Source organism: Hypomesus transpacificus, chromosome 10, assembly GCF_021917145.1.
Source record: "Hypomesus transpacificus isolate Combined female chromosome 10, fHypTra1, whole genome shotgun sequence".
Lineage (NCBI taxonomy): Eukaryota > Metazoa > Chordata > Actinopteri > Osmeriformes > Osmeridae > Hypomesus > Hypomesus transpacificus.
The window spans coordinates 11767403-11789332 of NC_061069.1; the positions used below are offsets into that span (position 1 = coordinate 11767403).

The 21930-nt window shown below is 49.2% G+C and overlaps 1 protein-coding gene across 1 annotated transcript in view; it reads left to right on the forward strand.

The window, feature by feature from the left end:
- The window catches only part of xkr4 (XK related 4), a 37191-nt gene extending 16264 nt beyond the window's left edge, over positions 1–20927 (forward strand). The window contains exons 2-3 of the mRNA XM_047028576.1: positions 9459–9658; positions 15678–20927. Coding sequence (XP_046884532.1) covers positions 9459–9658; positions 15678–16645 — 1168 coding nt within the window. The 3' untranslated portion in view covers positions 16646–20927. The remainder of the gene's footprint in view (positions 1–9458; positions 9659–15677) is intronic.
- Positions 20928–21930: the final 1003 nt, after the last annotated feature.

Here is a 21930-nt window from a genome sequence, read left to right on the forward strand (position 1 = left end):
CTCTCATTCAAAGAACATGATTTCCTTATCTACGGTTTGAATGCAGCTATTAAAGTCCAGACTACGCGAAAGGATGTGTGGTGAATGTGCTTCACCTGCATTACTCTGGAATCGGGATCACAGTTATATCCAGATGTCAAAATCACTCCTTCCCATCAGTCCAACTCTCACCACCGCTGTGAGCGCTTTGATTGTTGCCCACAAGGATGTATCAGTCACAGGACAGGTTCATTGATCAGACAGAAGTGCGTATTGTGTGGTGGAGGCAGAGTGATGGATGGTTCCTGCCAGGATGGCAGCAGGCAGGGGGCATCACAGGAGCTGGCTGCGTGCCACACTGGGACATCATCGTCCTGGATCGATGGACACAGACAGCTGCAGTTACATTAGATAAATACACACCAGTATTGTCACTCACACACAGACAGGCAGTATACACACACACACACACACACATACAAAGCATACTCTGCAGACCCTATGCTACAGGACCTTGGAGAACCTCCAATCAGGACAGGGCTGAGAGAGGGAAGGCGGGACAAGAGAGGGGGGGGGAGGACGGGGGGGATGGGTGAATATCAGACGGACAGGAGAGCAGGAAGGAAGAGAGGGGGGGTCAGAAACACGACAGAAGCCGTGGGCAGTGGGAGGGGCACGGAGGGAGGGTTTGGAGGGGATTAAAGCGGAGGTACAGTGGAGAGAAGAGGTGGAGGGAAGAAGACAGCAGGGAGGAAGAGAGGAGAGGAGGTGAGGGAGAATGACCACTCACCTAGGGAGAAATGTCTAGAGAGGATGTTCAGAAACAGCAGAATAATGTTCCAGAACATGCACATGAACACTCGTCTGTCAGTGGGACTCAGCCCTCACCACTCAATAGCAACAATTTGATAAACTGTGAATAAGTGACAGCTTGACTCTCCCCCCCGCTGTTTCTTTATCTCCCTCCCTCCCCTCTCTCTCTCTCTCTCTCTCTCTCTCTCTCTCTCTCTCTCTCTCTGTCTCTCTCTCTCTGTCTCTCTGTCTCTCTGTCTCTCTCTCTTTTTCTCTCTCTCTGCTGTCCTCCATTGTCTGTGTTTCCAGTGCCGTGCCTCAGAGCTGTGAGTGACAGCCCCTCGTCCAAACATGATTGATGGCGACGTTTCAGTGCGACATTCGTCTTTTCGTCGATACGCCAAACTCGGCGCGTTGGCATGGTGATGGATTCCTCCGGAAAGGGGGGGGGGGGGAGGAGGAAATGACCGCCCTAATATCCTTGGTTACCGCCACCATTGGCAGAGTCTCTTGGCTGCTCTTCAAGGGCCATTTTGATCAATTCCATACAGTAGACTGCCCATTGATTCCAAATAGGTGGGGCGAGATGAGGGTCTGTATAGGCAGGCGATTTGTCATCAGGCCAATAGCCCAGCTAGCCGTTTAGGCCATCTGTTTGACTGGTGCCTGATAAATGGCCCTCCCCGCCCGCCCCTGCTTACACAGCAGAGCAGAAGAGAGGCATTTTCTGACCATAAATGATTCTGGTGGCAGCAGTGTGTGTGACTGCATGAACTATGTAGGCTGTATGTCTTGTTCTATTGAAGGACTGCATGGGGTACTACGAGCCTACACACACACACACACACACATATATTCACACACTCACTCACACACACACACACACACACACACACACACACACACACACACACACACACTTCCCAGAGAGGCTTTCCCATTCTCAAACAGGAAGGGCTGAGGGACATGCAGCAACTTGATGAGGAATAACTAGATGTTGGTTAGAAACATGCAGCCTCACTGTGGTCCTGTTCACCTGGAGAAGGGGCCCTCGGGTGGGGAGGGGCCCTCGGGTGGGGGAGGGGCCCTCAGGTGTGTTCTCTAACAGGACTGGAGAGACAGCGTAGACAGGAGCAGCTGATCTCCAACCAGCCTGGGCCCCCCTGAGAGAGTACCCCGGGTCCCTGGAGGAAGACTCTGGAGGAGAGAGGGGAGAAGGAGAGTTTGAGAGGAGAAGCAGAGAAGCTGCTGGACATGCCTGACTGTCTCTACTGGCTGAATGTAATTTTCCAGCTTACTCATGTGTGCAGCCCCCCCCCCCCCCCCCCCTCCACATGCACAATCCTCCACTTGCTCCTCCTCTCTCTCTCTCTTTACCTCTCTCTCTTTACCTCTCTCTCTCTCTTTACCTTTCTCTCTTTTCTGTCCTCTTGCATGCTAGCCCTTGGCTCGCCCTGTCAGCCATTTTGTCTGAAGGGGTTCAAATTGGACCCACAGCCTGGGCAGTCCACAGGAGCCACAGCAGCGCTGCCAAACGGGATCCCACCGAGGGGCCGTTTCCATGCATGTGGATGCAGCCAGAGGAGAACTGGGAGGAAAAGCTGGAAAGCTGAGAATGCTTTGTTATGGTTGAGTGAAGCGAGAGACAGAGAACAAAAAATGATGTGTGTGGTAGAGAGGGAGAGAGGGGGAGAGAGAGAGAGAGAGAGAGAGAGAGAGAGAGAGAGAGAGAGAGAGAGAGAGAGAGAGAAAGAGGGAGAGAGAGAGAGAGAGAGAGAGAGAGAGGGAGAGAGGGAGAGAGTGAGAGAGACCACTGGTCATGTCAGTTCTGATTATAGTGCAACATTCTCAGGTTGAGGGGTTGGTATGGCGACAGAGTAAATGGCACATATAGTGCTATTTCTCAGAGTGTGAGCTAAGGTGAACACACACACACACACATGCACTCACACACACACACACACTAATGTATGAGTAGTTAGACCTAGGGCGACAGGCTCTCCATGGGCCTCTAATGAGGGACACATTAAATGAGGGGGGAGATGCTAGTTCAGTTGCGCGCGTGTGTGTGCACGCGCACGCGAGTCTTCGTGTTTCGTGTGTGCATGCGAGTGAGGCTATGCGTTTCTGAGAGAGTGTGTGTGTGCATATGGGTGTGGGTTTGCCTGCCTGGTTGTGTGTGTGTAAAGTGTGTTTCCACCTCGCTGGAGAATGTCAGTGGCAGCTCAGAGTGGGTCTCCGTTGGGACGGGCGCACGGCTCCACAGCAGAGGGCTGTGGCATGGCAGGCACTCACTGGAGGAGGGGCATAGCGGGGAGATTGGAGAGTTTGTTTTTCATGCGGTGCAGCCTGACAGAGGGGGGCCTGGGTGGGGTTAGGGGTGGGAGGGAGGGGGGAAACACAAACAGGACGTGTCACTCAAGCAGGCATGAGATGCCTTGTCTGCTGCAGAACGTGGACCACTGCCACGGTAACAGTTATATAGTGTAGCTCTATTGTCTCTCACTTGTTCTCTCTCTCTCTCTCTCTCTCTCTCTCTCTCTCTCTCTCTCTCTCTCTCTCTGTCTGGGCACCCCAGCTACTGACTCGTGTCCCTGCTCTGTAGCGTATGTGTGTTCACCCACTGGTAAGCCCAGGAAAGATGGCCCTATCAGGAATTTACAGCCCAATAATATCCTGGTGGGAGTTTATTTATGACAGTGAATCCCATTGACCTTCTCGGCCTGGTTTCTTTGCAAGAGAAAGACTGTCTGTAACTGCTGAATAACAGGGTTCAGCTGATCTGGAGTGAGTGGGTTCCTTTTTGGCAGATGGACAAGGAGCTGGAGCCAGGACTGACTGCAGTTGCACTTGCTGCTGCTGGTTCTGGGTGAGGTGGAAAGAAAGTGTGGCTTCAGACTGAGAGCCAGAATGGCTCCTGTAAAGAACAGACAGGTTGATGTGTGTGTGTGTGTGTGGGGGGGGCGTTAAGTGACTATAAATGTGCTTACGCCTGTGTGTTACTGGATTTGCGTGCGTGTGTGTAATATGTGTGTGCTGTGTCAATGACTGTGTATATGTGTGTGTGTGTGCTTTGTCTGTGAGCGTATGTGTGTGTTAGTGTGCTTTGAGTGTGCATATGCGTGTGTGTGTGCTGTCTGTGTACATGTGTGTGAGTGTGTCTGTGTACATGTGTGTGTGTGCTGTCTGTGTACATGTGTGTGTGTGCTGTCTGTGTACATGTGTGTCTGTGTACATGTGTGTGAGTGTGTCTGTGTACATGTGTGTGTGTGCTGTCTGTGTACATGTGTGTGAGTGTGTCTGTGTACATGTGTGTGAGTGTGTCTGTGTACATGTGTGTGTGTGTGTGTGTCTGTGTACATGTGTGTGTGTGTGTGTGTCTGTGTACATGTGTGTGTGTGTGTGTCTCCCAGGACTTGTAGACTGTCAGAGTCCCCTCCAAAGCCTTGTTCCTCTGACTGGCCTCTGGGGGGTCCCAGCTGGTCAGCCTTTAGCTCTGCAGGATCATTCAGCCACTCTCAGCCTGGCTGCCAGCATCTCTCACCAGCAGCCTGCGCAGCGCCCAATAAACACCTCGCCCTCTATCATTACCCCCATCAATACAGCTGGACCCATGATAAACACTATAACGTGCCATTCAATCTATTAAGTAAACAGAGGATGGGTTTGGCTCAATTGACCGTCGTTCAAGAGGTTGCGGGTCTAAATCCCATTTAGCTGCGGCTAAATGAATGCGTTATTATTTAAACTATCAAACCATCCTGCTCTTAGTGTTCCATTAGAGTGTGACACGTCAGCACTGGGATTGGCAGTGGACGACTAGCGGTTAGAAATGGTTCATGTTAATGGTTGGTTATTTTACATCGTCATGGGAATGTTGATAAGTGTGGGAAGGGGGAGTCATAGGGGTGTCTGTGTCACATTGAACCACAGGCTGCTCTGGTCCTCCCCCTCCTCTCTCACCTCGCAAGGCTGGCCAGGGAGATGTCAGTCAGCCCAACTCACCCAGACTGAACCTAAAACCTGCCTGTCCACACACACACACACACACACACACACAAAACATGCACAGTATCTCTCTCATTCACTCTCTCTTGCTGGTTCTCTCTTTCTCTCTACCCAGGGGCGATCTGTCCATATCAATCATGTTGTACCGCTCGAAATCTTTCCCGGCCGCTCCGCTGTAGATCCACAAGCTCATTGGTCCATTGCTACCAAACTGGAGCAGTTTTCTTTGGATGGCCCAAGGCTAAGATCCGCCTACTGGTATAGACATCTTCCAATGGCTGTGCAGGAAATCATCTAGCCACCACTGCTCAGCCAATGGCAGCATTAGCCCTGAGGCAGTCAGAGCAGTGTAATTTAAATGCACACACAGTCACACAGACAGGTCAAAAATTCATTTGACTATATTGTGCACAGTATGTACAGTAACTAATTTGAACGAATCCCTTCGTTTCATTTGGAAAGGGTCATTAGAATGCATACACACACATGCGTGCATACACACACTCACAATCCTTATCCTCATCCTACCTCTAACACACTCACACACAATCCTAACCCCAAAACTAAGACACACACATACACACACTCAGAGCAAGTCAGTGATAGTGTTGGTGTGTGTGTCTCCTTGGCTGTTTGGTGCCTGGCTCTGGCTGAGTCATACAGCTACAGCAGGACTACAGCAGGTGCCTGGCTCTGGCTGAGTGATACAGCTACAGCAGGACTACAGCAGGTGCCTGGCTCTGGCTGAGTGATACAGCTACAGCAGGACTACAGCAGGTGCCTGGCTCTGGCTGAGTCATACAGCTACAGCAGGACTACAGCAGGTGCCTGGCTCTGGCTGAGTGATACAGCTACAGCAGGACTACAGCAGGTGCCTGGCTCTGGCTGAGTGATACAGCTACAGCAGGACTACAGCAGGTGCCTGGCTCTGGCTGAGTGATACAGCTACAGCAGGACTACAGCAGGACTACAGTAGGGTTACAGTAGGGCTACAGTGGGCTACAGTAGGGCTACAGTAGGGCTACAGTAGGGTTACAGTAGGGCTACAGTGGGCTACAGTAAGGCTACAGCAGGGCTACAGTAGTACTACAGCAGGACTACAGCAGGGCTACAGTAGGGTTACAGTAGGACTACAGTAGGACTACAGTAGGGCTACAGTAGGGTTACAGTGGGCTACAGCAGGACTACAGTAGGGTTACAGTAGGGCTACAGTAGGACTACAGTAGGGTTAGAGTGGGCTACAGCAGGACTACAGTAGGGTTACAGTAGGGCTACAGTAGGGCTACAGTAGGACTACAGCAGGACTACAACAGGACTACAGTAGGGCTACAGCAGGACTACAGTAGGGTTACAGTAGGGCTACAGCAGGACTACAGCAGGACTACAGTAGGACTACAGCAGGACTACAGTAGGGCTACAGTAGGGCTACAGTAGGACTACAGTAGGACTACAGCAGGACTACAGTAGGGCTACAGTAGGGCTACAGAGGAAGGTGAGCGCTACAACATCTGTCTAATCCTGTTTAGGATGGAGATTACCACCACCACGCCAGCCAACAACAACACACCGACCCAGCACTCTCTCCTCTCAACAATACACAGCAGACAGTCCTCTGACTGTCTGCTCTGCTCTGCTGTCCTCTCAACAATACACAGCAGACAGTCCTCTGACTGTCTGCTCTGCTCTGCTGTCCTCTCAACAATACACAGCAGACAGTCCTCTGACAGTCCTCTGACTGTCTGCTCTGCTCTGCTGTCCTCTCAACGATACACAGAGCAACTGTGACAGTCCAAGCCCTCGCACACCCAACACACCAAACTTCCTGGGAGGCTACGTGGAGATGAGACGTTTATCAGGGATTTGAAATAAACACATCTTTTTCTCCGTGCTGCAGATGTGTTCTGGTGATTACCCGCCCGGATGCGTTGCTCTGCGTTTCATCATCTTCGACATGCTTCCTGCAGTACCATCCAGATAGGCGCTTTGTCGTCATCCTACAAACTCCACCAGAACAGGAAGGTCGATATCCTCTCTGAGCTGGGATCGTCATGACAACCATTATCATGGCAATGGTGACGAAGATGACGACGATGTCGAAAATCGCAATGATGAGGATGGCGCCAACAATGAGGAAGAGGAGGATTGCAGAGAAGTTCAACCAGACCGGCTGTTTGGGTCCTCCCTGTCTGCTGCCTGGGAAAGACACACAGTCTCCGTCTCCTTGTGTGTAACGTAAGACTGCGCCAGTCTTAACCACATGTATGTAGTAACCTGAGGCCAGACTGGCTTCCTTGATAGGGCAGCCCAGGTCACAGACCGTCATTCAGGGTTTCAAGGTTCCCCGACTTCTCTTCCTCTGACCCCTCTTCGCTTTCCGCCTCCCCCTCATCTCGGACCCCTCACCTGACCCTCTCACCTGACCCTCTCACCTGACCCTCTCACCTGACCCTCTCACCTGACCCTCTCACCTGACCCTCTCACCTGACCCTCTCACCTGAAACCTCCACCTCCCTCTGCCTAGATCAACAGTGAACCACAGCGTCAGGCCGAGACGGAAGTCTTGTAGGTATCATCTAGGGCCTTCTCGTCTCAATCTACCTTCTCGACGCCATCGCAGGCCAGGACACAGATGGGCTAAACGGGATCATCATGCTCCCTCTGAAGTGTAATTAGTTCTCCACATTAGCACCACAGATCCGACACAGCTAATCACCGTGGAGACGTGTGTGGGGCATGGACGTTCTGCTCACTGCCGCGCAACACTCCCCCCCCCCCCCCCCCACCCCCCCCCGTCCTCCTGAAACTAGGTCAGAATTGCAAAGAATGAACATTTGCTCTGACACTTCTAGAACACTTGCTTAATGCAAATGAGAACATCTCCAGGAGTCGGAGACTCCTACCGCTAATTTCGTACGACACGTCGGTTCTCCTCCCGACGCAGAACTGGGTTTTACACATCCGGAACGAGTTTGGACCCAGAAGATCCACATCGACGGTAGAACATACCTAAGGGTATCCTCTTCCATTTATTATCTACTGAATTAGACAACTCACAGGCCACAGTTTTGAAAAAATAGCGGTTCACTTGGAGAATGAGTCCTAGTCTGTCTGTGACTGTGTAGAAGCTACCCATGATCACCATAGGTAATCAGAGGGGCGGTGTGAAGGGTGGTATGGGGTGGAGGTGGCATGGGGGGGGGGGGTGGTGGGGAAGTAATGTCAGATCTTAAATGACACTAATTCTCTCTTGCTTTGCAACCTACAGTGCCGGCGTGGGAACAGGCTGTTATGTTCACTTGAGGCAGACAGGTTGAGTGCGATATTAACGGGTCTATCGTGCTTCATTAAATCGTCGTGCCTTTTGTGCTCTGCTTTGGAATCCTGCTACTTCTCTCCCATGTTGCCATAGCGATCTCAGAGGACTTGGTTGTCACAAATATTTTTGAGAGCGCACATGATTATGTATAGGATAATAAATCCTGATTATACTTGAAATGGATTACGCCAATAGCCCTACAAATAAACAATTATCTTGCCTAAAACCTTAAGACCAAGTGGCATAAATCAGCGTACTGGCGCCAATTGGTCCACAAGTCTCAAACTGGATAGTTTCTCCAGGCTACAGTCATCTTCGACTTCCTCTTCTACACAACAATAATCCCACAGACTCTGTTCCCAACATCTCGGTCTGCTTCCTCCTTCTAATGAAGTGGAAATAGAATACTAGGATACTAAACGCAACTCAAATATCCCAGAGGTGGAGAGACTGAGCCAGCAAGCTCTGAGGCTTCTATCTGGACCAGTGCCCACACCACACACTCACACACACACACACACACACTCACACACACACACACACACACACACACACACACACAGACACACACAGACACACACACACAGACACACACACACACACACTCACACACACACAGACACACACACACACACAGACACACACACACACAGACAGAGGGCTGGGCTGCAGTCCATTTACTTGAACACTGTGGAGATTTGAGCAGCCTCAGAGTTAGTTTTTTCCCGGTCCGTTCACTCCTCTCTCTGTGTGTACTTGCGCCGGAAACCTAGGTCACATTACAGATGCAGGTAGTTAGTCAGCAGGAGACAGTGGCTCTGTGTGTGTGTGTGTGTGTGTGTGTGTGTGTGTGTGTGTGTGTGTGTGTGTGTGTGTGTGTGTGTGTGTAAGCAAGCAGATGACTGTCTGCCAAGCCAAGCTCTGCAATCATGTATATCTAACCTCATCAGACATTTAATCATCAGAGATCTGACCCTAACCCTTGAAGGTAATAATAGCTGAAGGACCATTTAGGTTGAACATGAATCAGTATGCGGATGTGAGTTTTAAATGTAAGGTGTGTTTTAGTTCATAGTGCACTTCTAATCATGTTCTAACTAATGCTCCCACACACCTGATTCAAATGAACGGGTCGAAGCTTGATAACAATTGATTGAATCATTTGAATCAGGTGTGTTAGATCAGGGACCCATCTAAAACATGCAGCACAGTGGGCCCTGAGGACCAAGGGTTGACCACTGTTCTAAACGTCTATTTGAATCTGAACGTGAATCCCGAGTCAAACTTGATTCCCTACGCCCATCTGCTGCGTCCAAATCTGAATCTGAATCTGAAGCTTCCCCGTTTCTCTGGTTTCCGCCAGGTATTTCCACACCATCTACCTGGGGATCCGCAGTCGCCAGAGTGCAGAGAACGAGCGTTGGAGGTTCTACTGGCGGATGGTGTACGAGTTCTCAGACGTCAGCATGCTGCACCTGCTGGCCACCTTCCTGGAGAGCGCCCCTCAGCTGGTCCTGCAGCTGTGCATCATCATCCAGACACACAAGCTGCAGGCCGTGCAAGGTACTGCTGCCCACACACACACACACACACAGCAGCACCCACACTCCCACCTGCGCACCGACACACGGACGCATTTGCACACACGCATGCTCACACATATGTCATACGTATGCATACACAGACACACGCACACACACACACAGACACACACACACACAAATACACACATTGGTGGACTACTAGTATGTTAACGTCAACACTGTAGGCCCTCTCTAGGAAACACGTAACCCTGCTGGTGTTAGGGAGGGAGAAGAGACTCTCTCTTTTTCTCTGTTTCTCTGCCTCTACAAAGCTGTGATTCATAGTTAGTAATGCTGGCCGGGTTGGACTGCTGCTGGGTTTGCATGGGAAGCAGGGCGAAGGGAGGAGAGAAGGAAGAGGGGCTGTCATATAGGCCATCAGAGAGCTCCCAGGGCTGCTGGGGGCTCCATCTCTCCTCGTCCTCTCCTCCTCTCATCTGTCGCTGCGCCAGCCAGCCAACTGGGGAGGAGAGGGGGAGAGAAGAGAATAGGAGGATAGGAAGGAAAAGAGAAAAGAGGGGAGGAAAAGAGAAGAGGGGAGGGAGAGAAACGGAAAAGGAGAATAGGGGAGAGGAGAAAAGAGGAGATGAGAAGAGGAGAGGAGAGAAGGGGCGAGGAGAAGAGAGGTGTGGAGAGAGAGGAAGAGAAATCGGAAAGGAGAGAGGCAAGAGACAAAGAAAGCCATGTCTGCAGTGGAGAGCCTCCCAGACAGTTTCCCCAGCTGCTGTCTGCAGGTTGAGGAAGACTGTCCTCTCTGATTACAACAGCTGCACCAGGAGGAGGGGACAGGGAGGCAGGGAGGGAGAGGTGGAGCCAGATGGAGGGGGCTGGAGGGGGGGGGGGGGGGGGGGGGGGCGGGGGGAGAGGGAGACGTATGAAAGAGGGAGAGAAGGGCAGCGAGATTGAGAGCGATCAAAGTGAAGCAGAAGATATCAGTGTTTCAGAGCGAGCGGACGAGCTGACCGCGGGGAGGGGGACGTGGAGCAGTGTGGGGTTTGCGGTATTGTGACACAGTCGGGGTGTGCGTGTGGCAGCCTTGTGAGACGCCTAGTCATACTCGGTTGTGTACGCTGTCAGTCAGCCGTCACCAAGCCAACACGGGGCTGATTGTCATCGCTTGCGTCACAACATGTACGGGTCACACAATAAGTGAGCTGTTCATCACTGATTACAGGAAGTGACACGAGGCTAAGAGGAAGGAAGAGAGTTCGAGAGAACAAGAGAGGGAGGGAGAAATAGAGTGAGAGTGAGAGACAGAGAGAGAGAGAGAGAGAGAGAGAGAGAGAGAGAGAGAGAGAGAGAGAGAGAGAGAGAGAGAGAGAGAGAGAGATATAAGACCTACACATGGTAAACAAAGGGTTCCTGCCTCCTCTTCCAGGCAGATTGCAGCACGGTCCAGCAGACACAGGGAGGGGTGGTTGCAGTAAAGTGTAGATTCACCACAATCTGATGCAGCACCTGGAGCCTGCTGCTGGTAGAGTTGGCTACGCTGACCTCAGCTTGACCTCAGCTTGACCTCTGTGAGCTGCTATACCGCTGGGGTCTATTAAGTGCTTTATACGTAACCATAGAGATGTTACTGAGTCTCTTTCAGTCCTGGCTGTCTTTAGACTTGAAGGAATGACAAGCACTTTCTAAGATGTTTCTCTGTGAGGAACAAGTTTACCTACAAAAGCGGAGGGTTGTTACATTACCTTTTACTGCCTTGTTGCTTTTCAACCCCTTTTTTACGTAAAGTCCCTCCCAACCGCTTTCTCTAGGTTTTTATGTCTCTCTCTCTCTCCTCTCCTCTCTGTTATCTCTCAACCACTATTCTTTCTCTCTGTCACCTTTCTCTAAGCTTTTCTCTCTATTGAAGTTGCCATAGCTACAGTTATTTTCAAGACGTGCAAAGGCAGCTCAGCTATTGACACGTCAGCACACGGAAAACTGATTCAAAGAAAACTGAACAAAGTCAGTGGGTGAGAGTCGTACTTTGAGCTGTTCTACTGTACATTTTGAAAGGACAGACGTGGTGCTGTGTCACTTCTGTGAATGACAATGCATGCGTTGTGTACCACAGTGCTGAACATACAAGCTGTCACAGCACTGGAGCACCGTTATGGATGGCAGCAGTTTCAGTACCAGGGACATTCAGTCATTTAGCAGACGCTCTTATCCAGAGCGACTTACAGTAAGTACAGGGACATTCCCCCCGAGGCAAGTAGGGTGAAGTGACTTGCCCAAGGACACAACATCATGTGGCACGGCAGGGAATCGATCCGGCAACCTTCTGATTACTAACCCGACTCCCTCACCGCTCAGCCATCTGACTCCCTACTTGAATGAAGGATGTGTGTACTTTTGCCATCGCATGAGTACACAGCACCACTAGCCCAGGGTGGTGGATGGGTACTAGGGAGGGAGATTATTGCAATGCGAGTCAGATCTGTGTCTGTTCTGTGATTAAGGAAACGTTTTACCCAGCCGTGCAGTCTGTTAGCCACTTCGGTCTGAAGCGTTTAGGACCCCCCACCCCCCCCCACCCCTCCGCCTTCTTGCATCTGGAACACACTCCTGCTCACACACTCACCCTTTCTCTCATTTTCTATTCTGTCTTTTTCTCTCAAACTTGCTTTCTCACATCCCCAAATAATTGTGTTAATGGATTTATAAAGGCCGGGCTAACCCCTGCCCCTGCTTCTGCCCCTGCCCCTGCCCCTGCCCCTGCTTCTGCCCCTGCCCCTGCTTCTGCCCCTGCCCTAAGCCCAGACCCAGACTAGGTAATGAGTGTATTGTGTGTCCTGGTGCAGGAAGATAATATAGAGATGATATCTCCCAGAGCTTCTCTCTATCCTGGCTCTTCTTCAAATCCCTGCAGTCAGGCAAGGTGTTGTCTTGATTATACAGCCTTGAGCTGTCCATAATACTCCCTCCATCTCTCTCTCGCTCTCTCTCGCTCTCTCTCTGTCTCCATCTCTCTCTCTCTCTCTCTCTCTCTCTCTCGCTCTCTCGCTCTCTCTCGCTCTCTCTCGCTCTCTCTCGCTTTTTTCTTTGTCTCTTGCTGTATCTGCCCCTCTCCGTCTGTCTCTTTATCAATCTCTCTCTCTCTTTTTCTCTCATCTCTACACCTCTTTCCCCCTGCCCTGAGCAAAGGGGAGGAGCTGTCAGGGATCTCTGACTCTGTTAACCGGGATGACTTGGAAGTAGAACATTCCGAGGAGCACGACTCTGTGTAGCTTTAAACTCTCCCTTTGAAGTCATGCAGAGACTGCGAGTCTGACTTTGTCTACCTCGGAGTAGGCCCTGTGTGGAGGGTGCCGGAAGAAGGGATAGCTTGCTTCCAAGACATCAGAGAGTCTGGATAGACGCCACGGATGTCAGGGCTCAACCTTTGAAACCAGATCAGGGAGAGAGAAAGTAGACCTGGGACTTCAGCAGACTGGAGAGGAGCAAAGCTGAGTTTGGGAAGATGAGGAGGAGGATGAGGATGATGAGGAGAAAAGGGAGGAAGAGGAGGATGAGGAGGAAGAGGAGGCGTGTCACATCCCTTGTCTCTCTTACAACGCAGTAGTCAGTAGGATACACTCACACAGATACACACAGACACACACACATGTTTAGTTTTGCTGTTCTTGTGGGGACTCCCCCACCCCATTCCAAATCATGTTTTCCTTAACCTTAACTTTAATCGTATTCATAACATTAACCACAATCTTAACCGTAATCCAAAAACATAACATGAACATTAACCCTAAATCTATCTCTCCAAACCCCAACCTGTAATTCTAATACTAACACTAACCCCATTAAACCCCTTCTGGTTCCCACAAGAATAGCTAAACACACAAACACACACACACACACTCCCAGTCAGTTCAGTTACACTGCTGCCCTCTGCTAGTCAGCTAATGATCCATCACATCCTTTGATCAGGCAATAACTCCCATGAGGCAGAGTTAAACACACACACACACACACAAACACAGTCCTTAATGTATGAAGTCATAAGCATAGGCTTCTTACTGTAACCTGTTTGAAGCTTTGTGTGTGAACGTGTGTGTGAGCGTGTGAACGTGTGTGTGAGCGTGTGTGTGTACGTTTCCCTTTGAGCGACAGAGCAAGAGTCAGCCGCATGCTGAAGTCTGATAACTACCACAGCTGACTGTCCCAGGCTGGGGGGAGAGAGAGGCCACAGAGAGGCCGATAACAACGTTCCAGAGAGTTCCAGAACGTTCCAGAGAGCTCCAGTGAGCCTGTAGACCAGAGAGTGTTTGGAAGCTCATTAGACACAAAGGAGCACGGCAGGAGAGGGTAGCGGCCTCGTCGCCACTGCAGCAGTGGAGGTGACGCCGTGGCATTGCACCACAGTGTAGGAGTTGCAGTTGCATCAGGGGGCGTGCGTTTCAGTATACGTGGGTGGGACGCGGCAAATCTGACCACACCCACTCTTGGAGAATGGCAAATCTGCCCCCCCCCCCCCCCTCACCCCTTCACTTTTTTTAATTAAGAAAATTCTAGTTAACAGTCACATCCTCAGTTCGATTATGTGGGTTGATAACACACCTACGCCTGTGAGCATATTACTGTAACACACACTGAGGCCCCGGCGGTTTTCATCCAGTTACACTTATCAATCGCTCGGAAGGATATGATTGGCTAATTATGCCAGGTGTCGAGACATAAACACACGTGTGCACACACACACAGGCACACACCAACACACACGCACATCTACTTTATCATTCCTTCTCTCTTGAATGCATGCAACCCCTGTGTGTGTGTGTGTGTGTGTGTGTGTGTGTGTGTGTGTGTTTACAGAGGCCCATCTGAGTTTGACTGCTTAGAGTAAGTGGCTGTCATGTCTTGCAATAACTACTGTTGCGCTCATTTGATCCAGCCAGTGATTGACTAACATGCTTTGTAAAAGCCTTAGCACAGAACCCTACGGCAGGCTGGGCTTGAGCATCCAGAGCGGACGATCGAAAGGACGGACTCTTAATTGGGCACGAGGCTGCTCTCTGAGCTGTGGGCTACAGTGATGTCTTACCGGGCAGCCATCTAAATAATGCATGGTCCAATGGCGTCAGTGTGGAACTCCTAAGGGACAGAACCATCTTGTTTATGGGTTGTGGGTGCGTGCCTGTGTGTGTTTGTAGTCAAAGTGGCTGCCAATTAGCACACTTATTGCTAGTCTATTAAGTGTTTGTCGTGTCAGAATGTGGTATATATAAAGTTGATTTAACCCCCAGAAGGGTGCTTACTGTGGAGTAGATGTGTTAAACAAGTGTTTACTCAACAAGCATTCACTAAATTATTTCCTCTTATGTGAGTGTGTGTGTGTTTGTGTGTTGCAATGCGTATATGAATGTGTCTGTGTGTGTGTGTGTGACTGTATTATAACATAGACCAGTGTGTGTGAATGTCAGTTCCCCCTCTCAGATGATGGAGGAAGATCACTCAAGCTGCATGGGCACTTTGTAACCATGGTAGCAAGCTCCTCAAAGGAGAGCCGGGTGCATCTACTTGCCCCAGAGTGCCTTCCTCTCCTTGTCTCTCTCACATGCTCCCGCTGCACAGAAGGCTGAAGGCCATGCGGAGGTTAAAAAGCTGCAGTGAGTCATGGTTGGCTTATCCCAGGGCTGGTTCGTTCTTCTGCTTTCGTTGGGGAAGACGGTTAAACTCCGCGACGGGTTTGTTTATCAATTAGTGTTCAATTCAGTTTAGCGCTTTTGTTTTAATTTAACAGGCTTCGAAAAGTCCTTTTTTCTTCTTCTTCTTTCCAAAGCCTTGTGATATACCTGTGTGTCTTCGTAATTCTAATGTGTCTCCCCCTCTATTTCGCTCTCTCTCCCTCCATCTGTCCCTCTCTCGCTCTGTCTCTCTCTCGCTCTCTCTGTCTCTCTCTGTCTATCTCTCTTTCTTTCTCTCTGTCTCTCTCTCTGTCTCTGTCTCTCTCTCTGTCTCTCTCTCTGTCTCTCTCTCTGTCTCTCTCTGTCTCTCTCTCTGTTTCCCTGCAGGCATGACGACGGCGGCCTCGCTGGTGTCCCTGGCTTGGGCCCTGGCGTCCTACCAGAAGGCTCTGAGAGACTCGCGCGACGACAAGAAGCCCATCAGCTACTTGGCGGTGATCATCCAGTTCTGCTGGCACTTCTTCACCATCGCGGCGCGCGTCATCACCTTCGCCCTCTTCGCCTCCGTGTTCCAGCTGTACTTTGGCATCTTCATCGTGCTGCACTGGTGCGTCATGACCTTCTGGATCGTCCACTGCGAGACCGACTTCTGCATCACCAAGTGGGAGGAGATCGTGTTCGACATGGTGGTGGGCATCATCTACATCTTCAGCTGGTTCAACGTGAAGGAGGGCCATACTCGCTGCCGCCTCCTCATCTACTACCTGGTGATCCTGGGGGAGAACGCCGCCCTGGGCGCCCTCTGGTACTTGTACCGCTCCCCGCCCGCCACCGACGCCTTCGCCGTCCCCGCCCTCTGCGTCATCTTCAGCAGCTTCCTGACGGGCGTGGTCTTCATGCTCATGTACTACGCCTTCTTCCACCCCAACGGCCCCCGCTTCGGCCGCTCCCCCAGCTGCCCCGCCCTCGACGACCCCACCGCCGCCTTCGCCACCCTGCCCTCCGAGGGCGCCACCAACTCGCTGCGCTCCAACCGCGGCGGGGGCGGCGGCGGCAGCGGCGCCCACACGCTCGACCGGGACGGGAAATACTCGGAGCGCGACGGCTGCATGCCCGTGTTCCAGGTGCGCCCCACCGCCCCGTCCACGCCGTCGTCCCGCGCGCTGCGCCTGGAGGAAACGGTCATCAAAATAGACCTGTGTCGGAACAGATACCCAGCCTGGGAGCGCCACGTGTTGGACAGGAACATACGCAAGGCCATCCTGGCCATGGACTGCTCCCCGGCGCCCCCTAGGCTGCAGTACAAGGATGACATGCTGGTGCAGGAGAGGTTGGAGTACGAGACCACGTTATAGCCCAAGCCCATGCCACTGGCTCTCCAACATGAAAGCCTGACTCCTCCTCAGCTTGGATATACCGTACAGCAGGACTGTGGCAATAAGTTAACATGAGCTCTCTCTCTCTCTACAAATACACAAACACACATAACAGTACACGATAGCGTTGAGCCGTGACGTTGATTGTCATGGATGAGAATAGGCACAACTTCTTAGTTGACTGGAGGGGGCGTTTTGTTTTGTGTGTGTGTGGTTTTTAAATCAGACTTCTCTTTTTGGGTTGACTTGGTTATTGTTGTTGTTGTTTTTACTTCCGTATGTCTGTCAGGGAACATTGTATCCGATCAAATGTTTTCATAGGAAGCTTGATGAGTCAAAAACTGTCCACTCCTAGTGTTGTCCCCCTCACTGAAAACCAGCCTGCCGGTGACCCAGCCTGAACTGTGCCACCCTGACGGAAGAGAGGGGAGACGAAACAAGTGCTCCTCACGTCACCAAAGTACTTGCCGATAATCCAATTATAAACACAGAATTCCTATAGCGCGTTGTGAAGCCTGCAAGCACTACAGTAGACACTCCTTTCTCTCATATACGAGTCGGTGGGACTCTTCATTCAACGAGAAGATGATCGGGACAACTTGATATGTACAAGCCCGGTTGAGTATAGCCCTGTGTATCCAACGTGGTGGTCCCTTTGCGTTCTGATGTCATCAGTCGTGTTCTCCTAGTGCCAAAAGCTCCGTCGCCCAATTCATCTGGATGCTGTGGAACAATGTGGAACACTGTAGAACACAATGGAACGTGGGTTCTAGCCAGTGACAGTTTTCCACACACACACACGCAAAGATGAACAGAAAATAATGACTGTTTGACTGTTTACTTGAATTTACAGTCAACAAGCGGTTTGTATACGGTCATAGCTACTTATACCTGGAATGTTCTGGAATGGGGGGACTGAGGGACATACAAACTCCTCAGCGTTATCTCCTACTGGGAATAAAAACAGGTGTCACAGGCCAAGAAAACCTTCCTGGCAGCTCAACAATAACAGACCAGCCTCACACAGCAAGGAGAGGAGAGAAAAGGAGAGGGGAGAAGTACAGGAGAGGATGGGGGGAGAGAAGGAGAGGATGGGGGGAGAGAGGAAAGGAGAAGAGAGGAGAGAAGGAGAGGATGGGGGGAGAGAGGAAATGAGAGGAGAGGAGAGATGAGGAAACAAAAGAAGAGAAAAGGAGGAGAGAAGGAGAGGTAAGAGATAAAAAAAGAAAGTAGTAGGATGCTAGAGGAGGAACAGAGGGGACAAACAACCTCAGCCAAACCAACTACTCTCACAAGCACCAGGTTGTACAGCAAAGCCCTGTGTACAGGACACTCACATTAAAGATGCAGCATTCTTTTTAAACATCGTAAAAAAATATTGAAATCATCAATGTGTGTGTGCCTGTGTTTGTGCTTGAGTATGTACATTTGTGTGCGTGTGTGTGTGTGCGCGTGTGTGTGAGACAGAAATAAAGTGAGCTAGGTACAGGATGGGATTTGTACTGTAGATGTGTATAGAGGAGGTTGTTTTGTCTGCAGCTCTAGGATAGTGTCGAGTGGTAGAGATGTGTACTTGCAGTACAGGAACATTGTTTAAACTGCTGCTGTGGCCCACTGATCACACAACTCTAGTTACACCACACAGAAGAGTATGTACTGCACAAACTGCTGGCACTACTGGCTCGGTCAACACTAAACAATTTATTAGTCAGTGTTGTCAAGAGATTCCTGTAAACTGGTGACAAACTGACACCTCACCTAGCAATCCAACTGTGGACGTCTAAAAAAGAAACGTTGTAACTTCAAATCTTGAAAAGAAAGACTGTCTTTACAAAAGGAGAGTGTGTATCTGTTTTACATTTAGGCCTTTTTTTTTAGGTCACAAATGCTTTTCTTCAGGACTTTGTTTGAAATGTCGAGAGCAGATGACGAGAAAACAGAGACAAGCACAACATTGTCTGTAGAATAACTTGCAAAGCACCGCGGGAATCTTGTGATAAACGAAATTTGACGAAAAGACGTCAAAGAATTAAAAAAAAGAGTCCAGTTAGATGTGCCTGTTATCTTGAGCTAGGTTACAATATTTCAATTGTTTTGATTTTTTTCAATTTGTATTATTATTTTGTTTTCTACAATGATCTTTAAGTGTCTTTCTATTTACATGTATTCTAACAGCTGGTTTGGAGAACGGGTAGGTTGTGGTTAGATGGGTAGACGTCGTTTGTTTTGCTGCCCTACATCATTTGCCTTGTTGCCGCACTATCACGCAACCGTCTTTGAACTTGCCTGTCTGTTACCTTTCGTCTTTTACTCAACACCTTTAAATATTAAGTGTGAGCGTCGACGCTCCCTCAGTTTCCAGTGACGTAAACCGTTTTTTTTTTACCATCACCATGTCCTGTTGCGTGCATGTCAGAGCACTTTTAGAATGTCTTCTACCACGACTTAAACGCCCTTGCACACTGAGTGCAACATTTTCGTATGCGGTTTTTTCGCAGCCTCTAAATTCGGTGGCTATGAATTGTCAAAAAAAAACTCTAAATTGCTGCCTTTAGATGCAAAAAACACAGAAAATCGAACCCGATCCAAACTTTTTTTGACGGATGAAAGTTTTGGAGGCAGTGTGTAAGCGCGATTGACATAGCCTAACGTGGGGTCGTATTTTTTTTGTGTGTGCAAAGGCCTTCAGTATGCAAAGGCCTTAGGCTACCACGATTTCTCTGTTTTCGTTTTTTTTAAGATCTAGTTGTATTACTTTGCACTGAAGATTGGAAGGACATTCGGTCGTTAAACCAGAGAAACCAAAATATCAGCATGGAAGAAAAAGGAAGCACATACTTAAAAAGATGGCACAATTGGATGGTCCAAGACCAGGATTCTGTGAAAGATTAGAAAGTTTAACAAAGTGTTATCTAATCACTGCTTAAAGTTGCTTGTGAGAGATGCATTAAACCATAGATAGCTACTTCTAACATAATAGCACACGACTTCAGACCTTTATCTACGCTTTATTTCAGAGCACATTGTGTCAGTGGTGTGATCCACAATTTAGCGAAGCCCTCTCAGAAAAACAAATCTTTAGTCTCATTATGTTCTTTGATGATCAGCTTACTTAAATGGGTTTACAGCCGCCATCGGCCCTCTGAACCATAACGGCTAGCCTGGCCGCCGTCCAACGCCTTATAAATGAAACATTAGCGATAATTCTCTCAATGTCACCCTCACACTCCACGGTATTGTTGTCTCAATATGCTCTGTGTTAACACGAGGCCACGGTCATTGTTTTTTTTTCTTTATCTTGTGTTAGCCTGCCTTGCAACTGATTATTTTCATTTGGTGCAAAGCTTTCCATCTACTGTTTATTCAGTCTGACTACAAATCTAGAAACCTAATTCCCGTTGTCACTGAAAAGACTGTCAGATTCACTGTCTGACACCCATGAAATGTCCAAATTGTTGATATGTCTATCTTTGAAGAATAGCGGTTGAAATAGAATAGGTGTCGATCCTTGCACTGCTGTTATTGTTTGTAGGGGGGGGGGGTCATCAAAGTCATCAGAGGACTTAACAGATAGACACGGTCACAACCAGGAGAGAAACTCTTTTCAAACACGTGTATACTCATCCAGGGTTCCCATCAACCCTCTCTTCTCTCACATATATTGTACATATACCTACCTCAACTCGGTATCTGGTCAGAACACCCTTCACCCACAGCGCAGTAGGCTACTGTCCATGACCAGGAAACTAGCTAAAATATCTCTTTACGGTAATGACATTGAAACGTCTGTGAGAAGCTGAGAAACTCTCAGAGTTCGATTGGTGGAGGGTGTACTGGTCAACACAGGAAGTGCATAACTAAGCAGGCTTAAAAGACAGGAAAATGTACTTCTCAACAAACCCACATCATGGTTCTGACGATTTAAGCTGCTTATGTATCTGTTTTGTTTGCCTTAAGATATGATCATTCAGTGCTTTTGTCTTTTCTTTCAGTCTCATGAGGGCATGGTTGTAGTGCATTGTGCCCCCTGAAGGTGTGGTCTGTGTGGTTTGGAAGGGTTAGGGTTCGCTTGTTCATCCGTTAATGGGACCATGCTCTTCTGTGGTTACTGTGCTTGTACTAGGAGTAGCTCATTCACTGCTACATCCAACCACCCCTTCTCTCTCCTTCCCAATTTATTTTACCATCTCGGTCTCTTGGTCCCCTCTTTATCGCTCTCCCCCTCTCTCTTTATCCCTCCCCTTCCCCTCTCTGTCTCTTTTTCTGTCTCTCTTGATCTCTCCCCCTCTCTCTTTATCCCTCCCCCTCCCCTATCTGTCTCTTTTTCTGTCTCTCTCTCTCTTGATCTCTCCCTCTCTCTCTTTATCTCTCCCCCTCCCCTCGTTGTCTCTCTCTCTCTTTATATCTCCCCTCCCCTTGCTGTGTCTCTCTCCCTCTCTCTCTTGATCTCTTCCCCCCCCCCCCTCTCTCTCTCTCTCTCTCTCTCTCTCTCTCTCATGATCAGCGCTTTCTTTCTGACACTGTTTGGGAGAGGTGGATCTCCGATGTGTGGTCTGGCATTAAGTTGAGAGGTATTTGCCATCAGAACATCACATAGTAAACTAGCCTCTGTATGTAGTGGAATACGCTGTCATGCTGCCCTCCCCCCCCCCCCTCCTGTATCCTGTGGGGACAGGAAGTACAAGCACACCAACAAAGGGACAAGGGGACAACGGCTTCCTGTTCACCTCATGATGTACAGATGTCCTTTATGTCTCAGTGGCAATGCAGGATCACAGTAGTAATTGAGAAAAATAAACTATCTAACTGTAAATAAATGTATGCAAATGTACATGTTTAAAAAGAACATTCCTCTTTGAGTCCTGATCGTGAAGGGTGTCTATTTGACTAGAGAGTTGATGCCACAAGTTGGCTGGTACTATGATGTAATACAGATTAAAATTGTGTGGTGTATGTGATGTATTAAATGACAAAAATGCAAAAGACAAAAAAACTGTTCATTATTGGTCTTTACCGTAAGCTGCATTGTGTGATGATGAAAGTCGGATGTGATTAAAAACTGCATTCAATCGGATGAACAATTTTATTGTAAATTGAATCGAGTGAAAACAGAACATGACATTTTTGTATATATTGGATTTTTGTAAATTTTTATTTGATTCTAATGCAACACAAGTACCAAAATTCATTTAATAAAGTACACTGTGGTCATTTTTTCAGCCTCTTCTTCGTTTATTTGGGATTGTTTGTTTTATGCGTGGTGC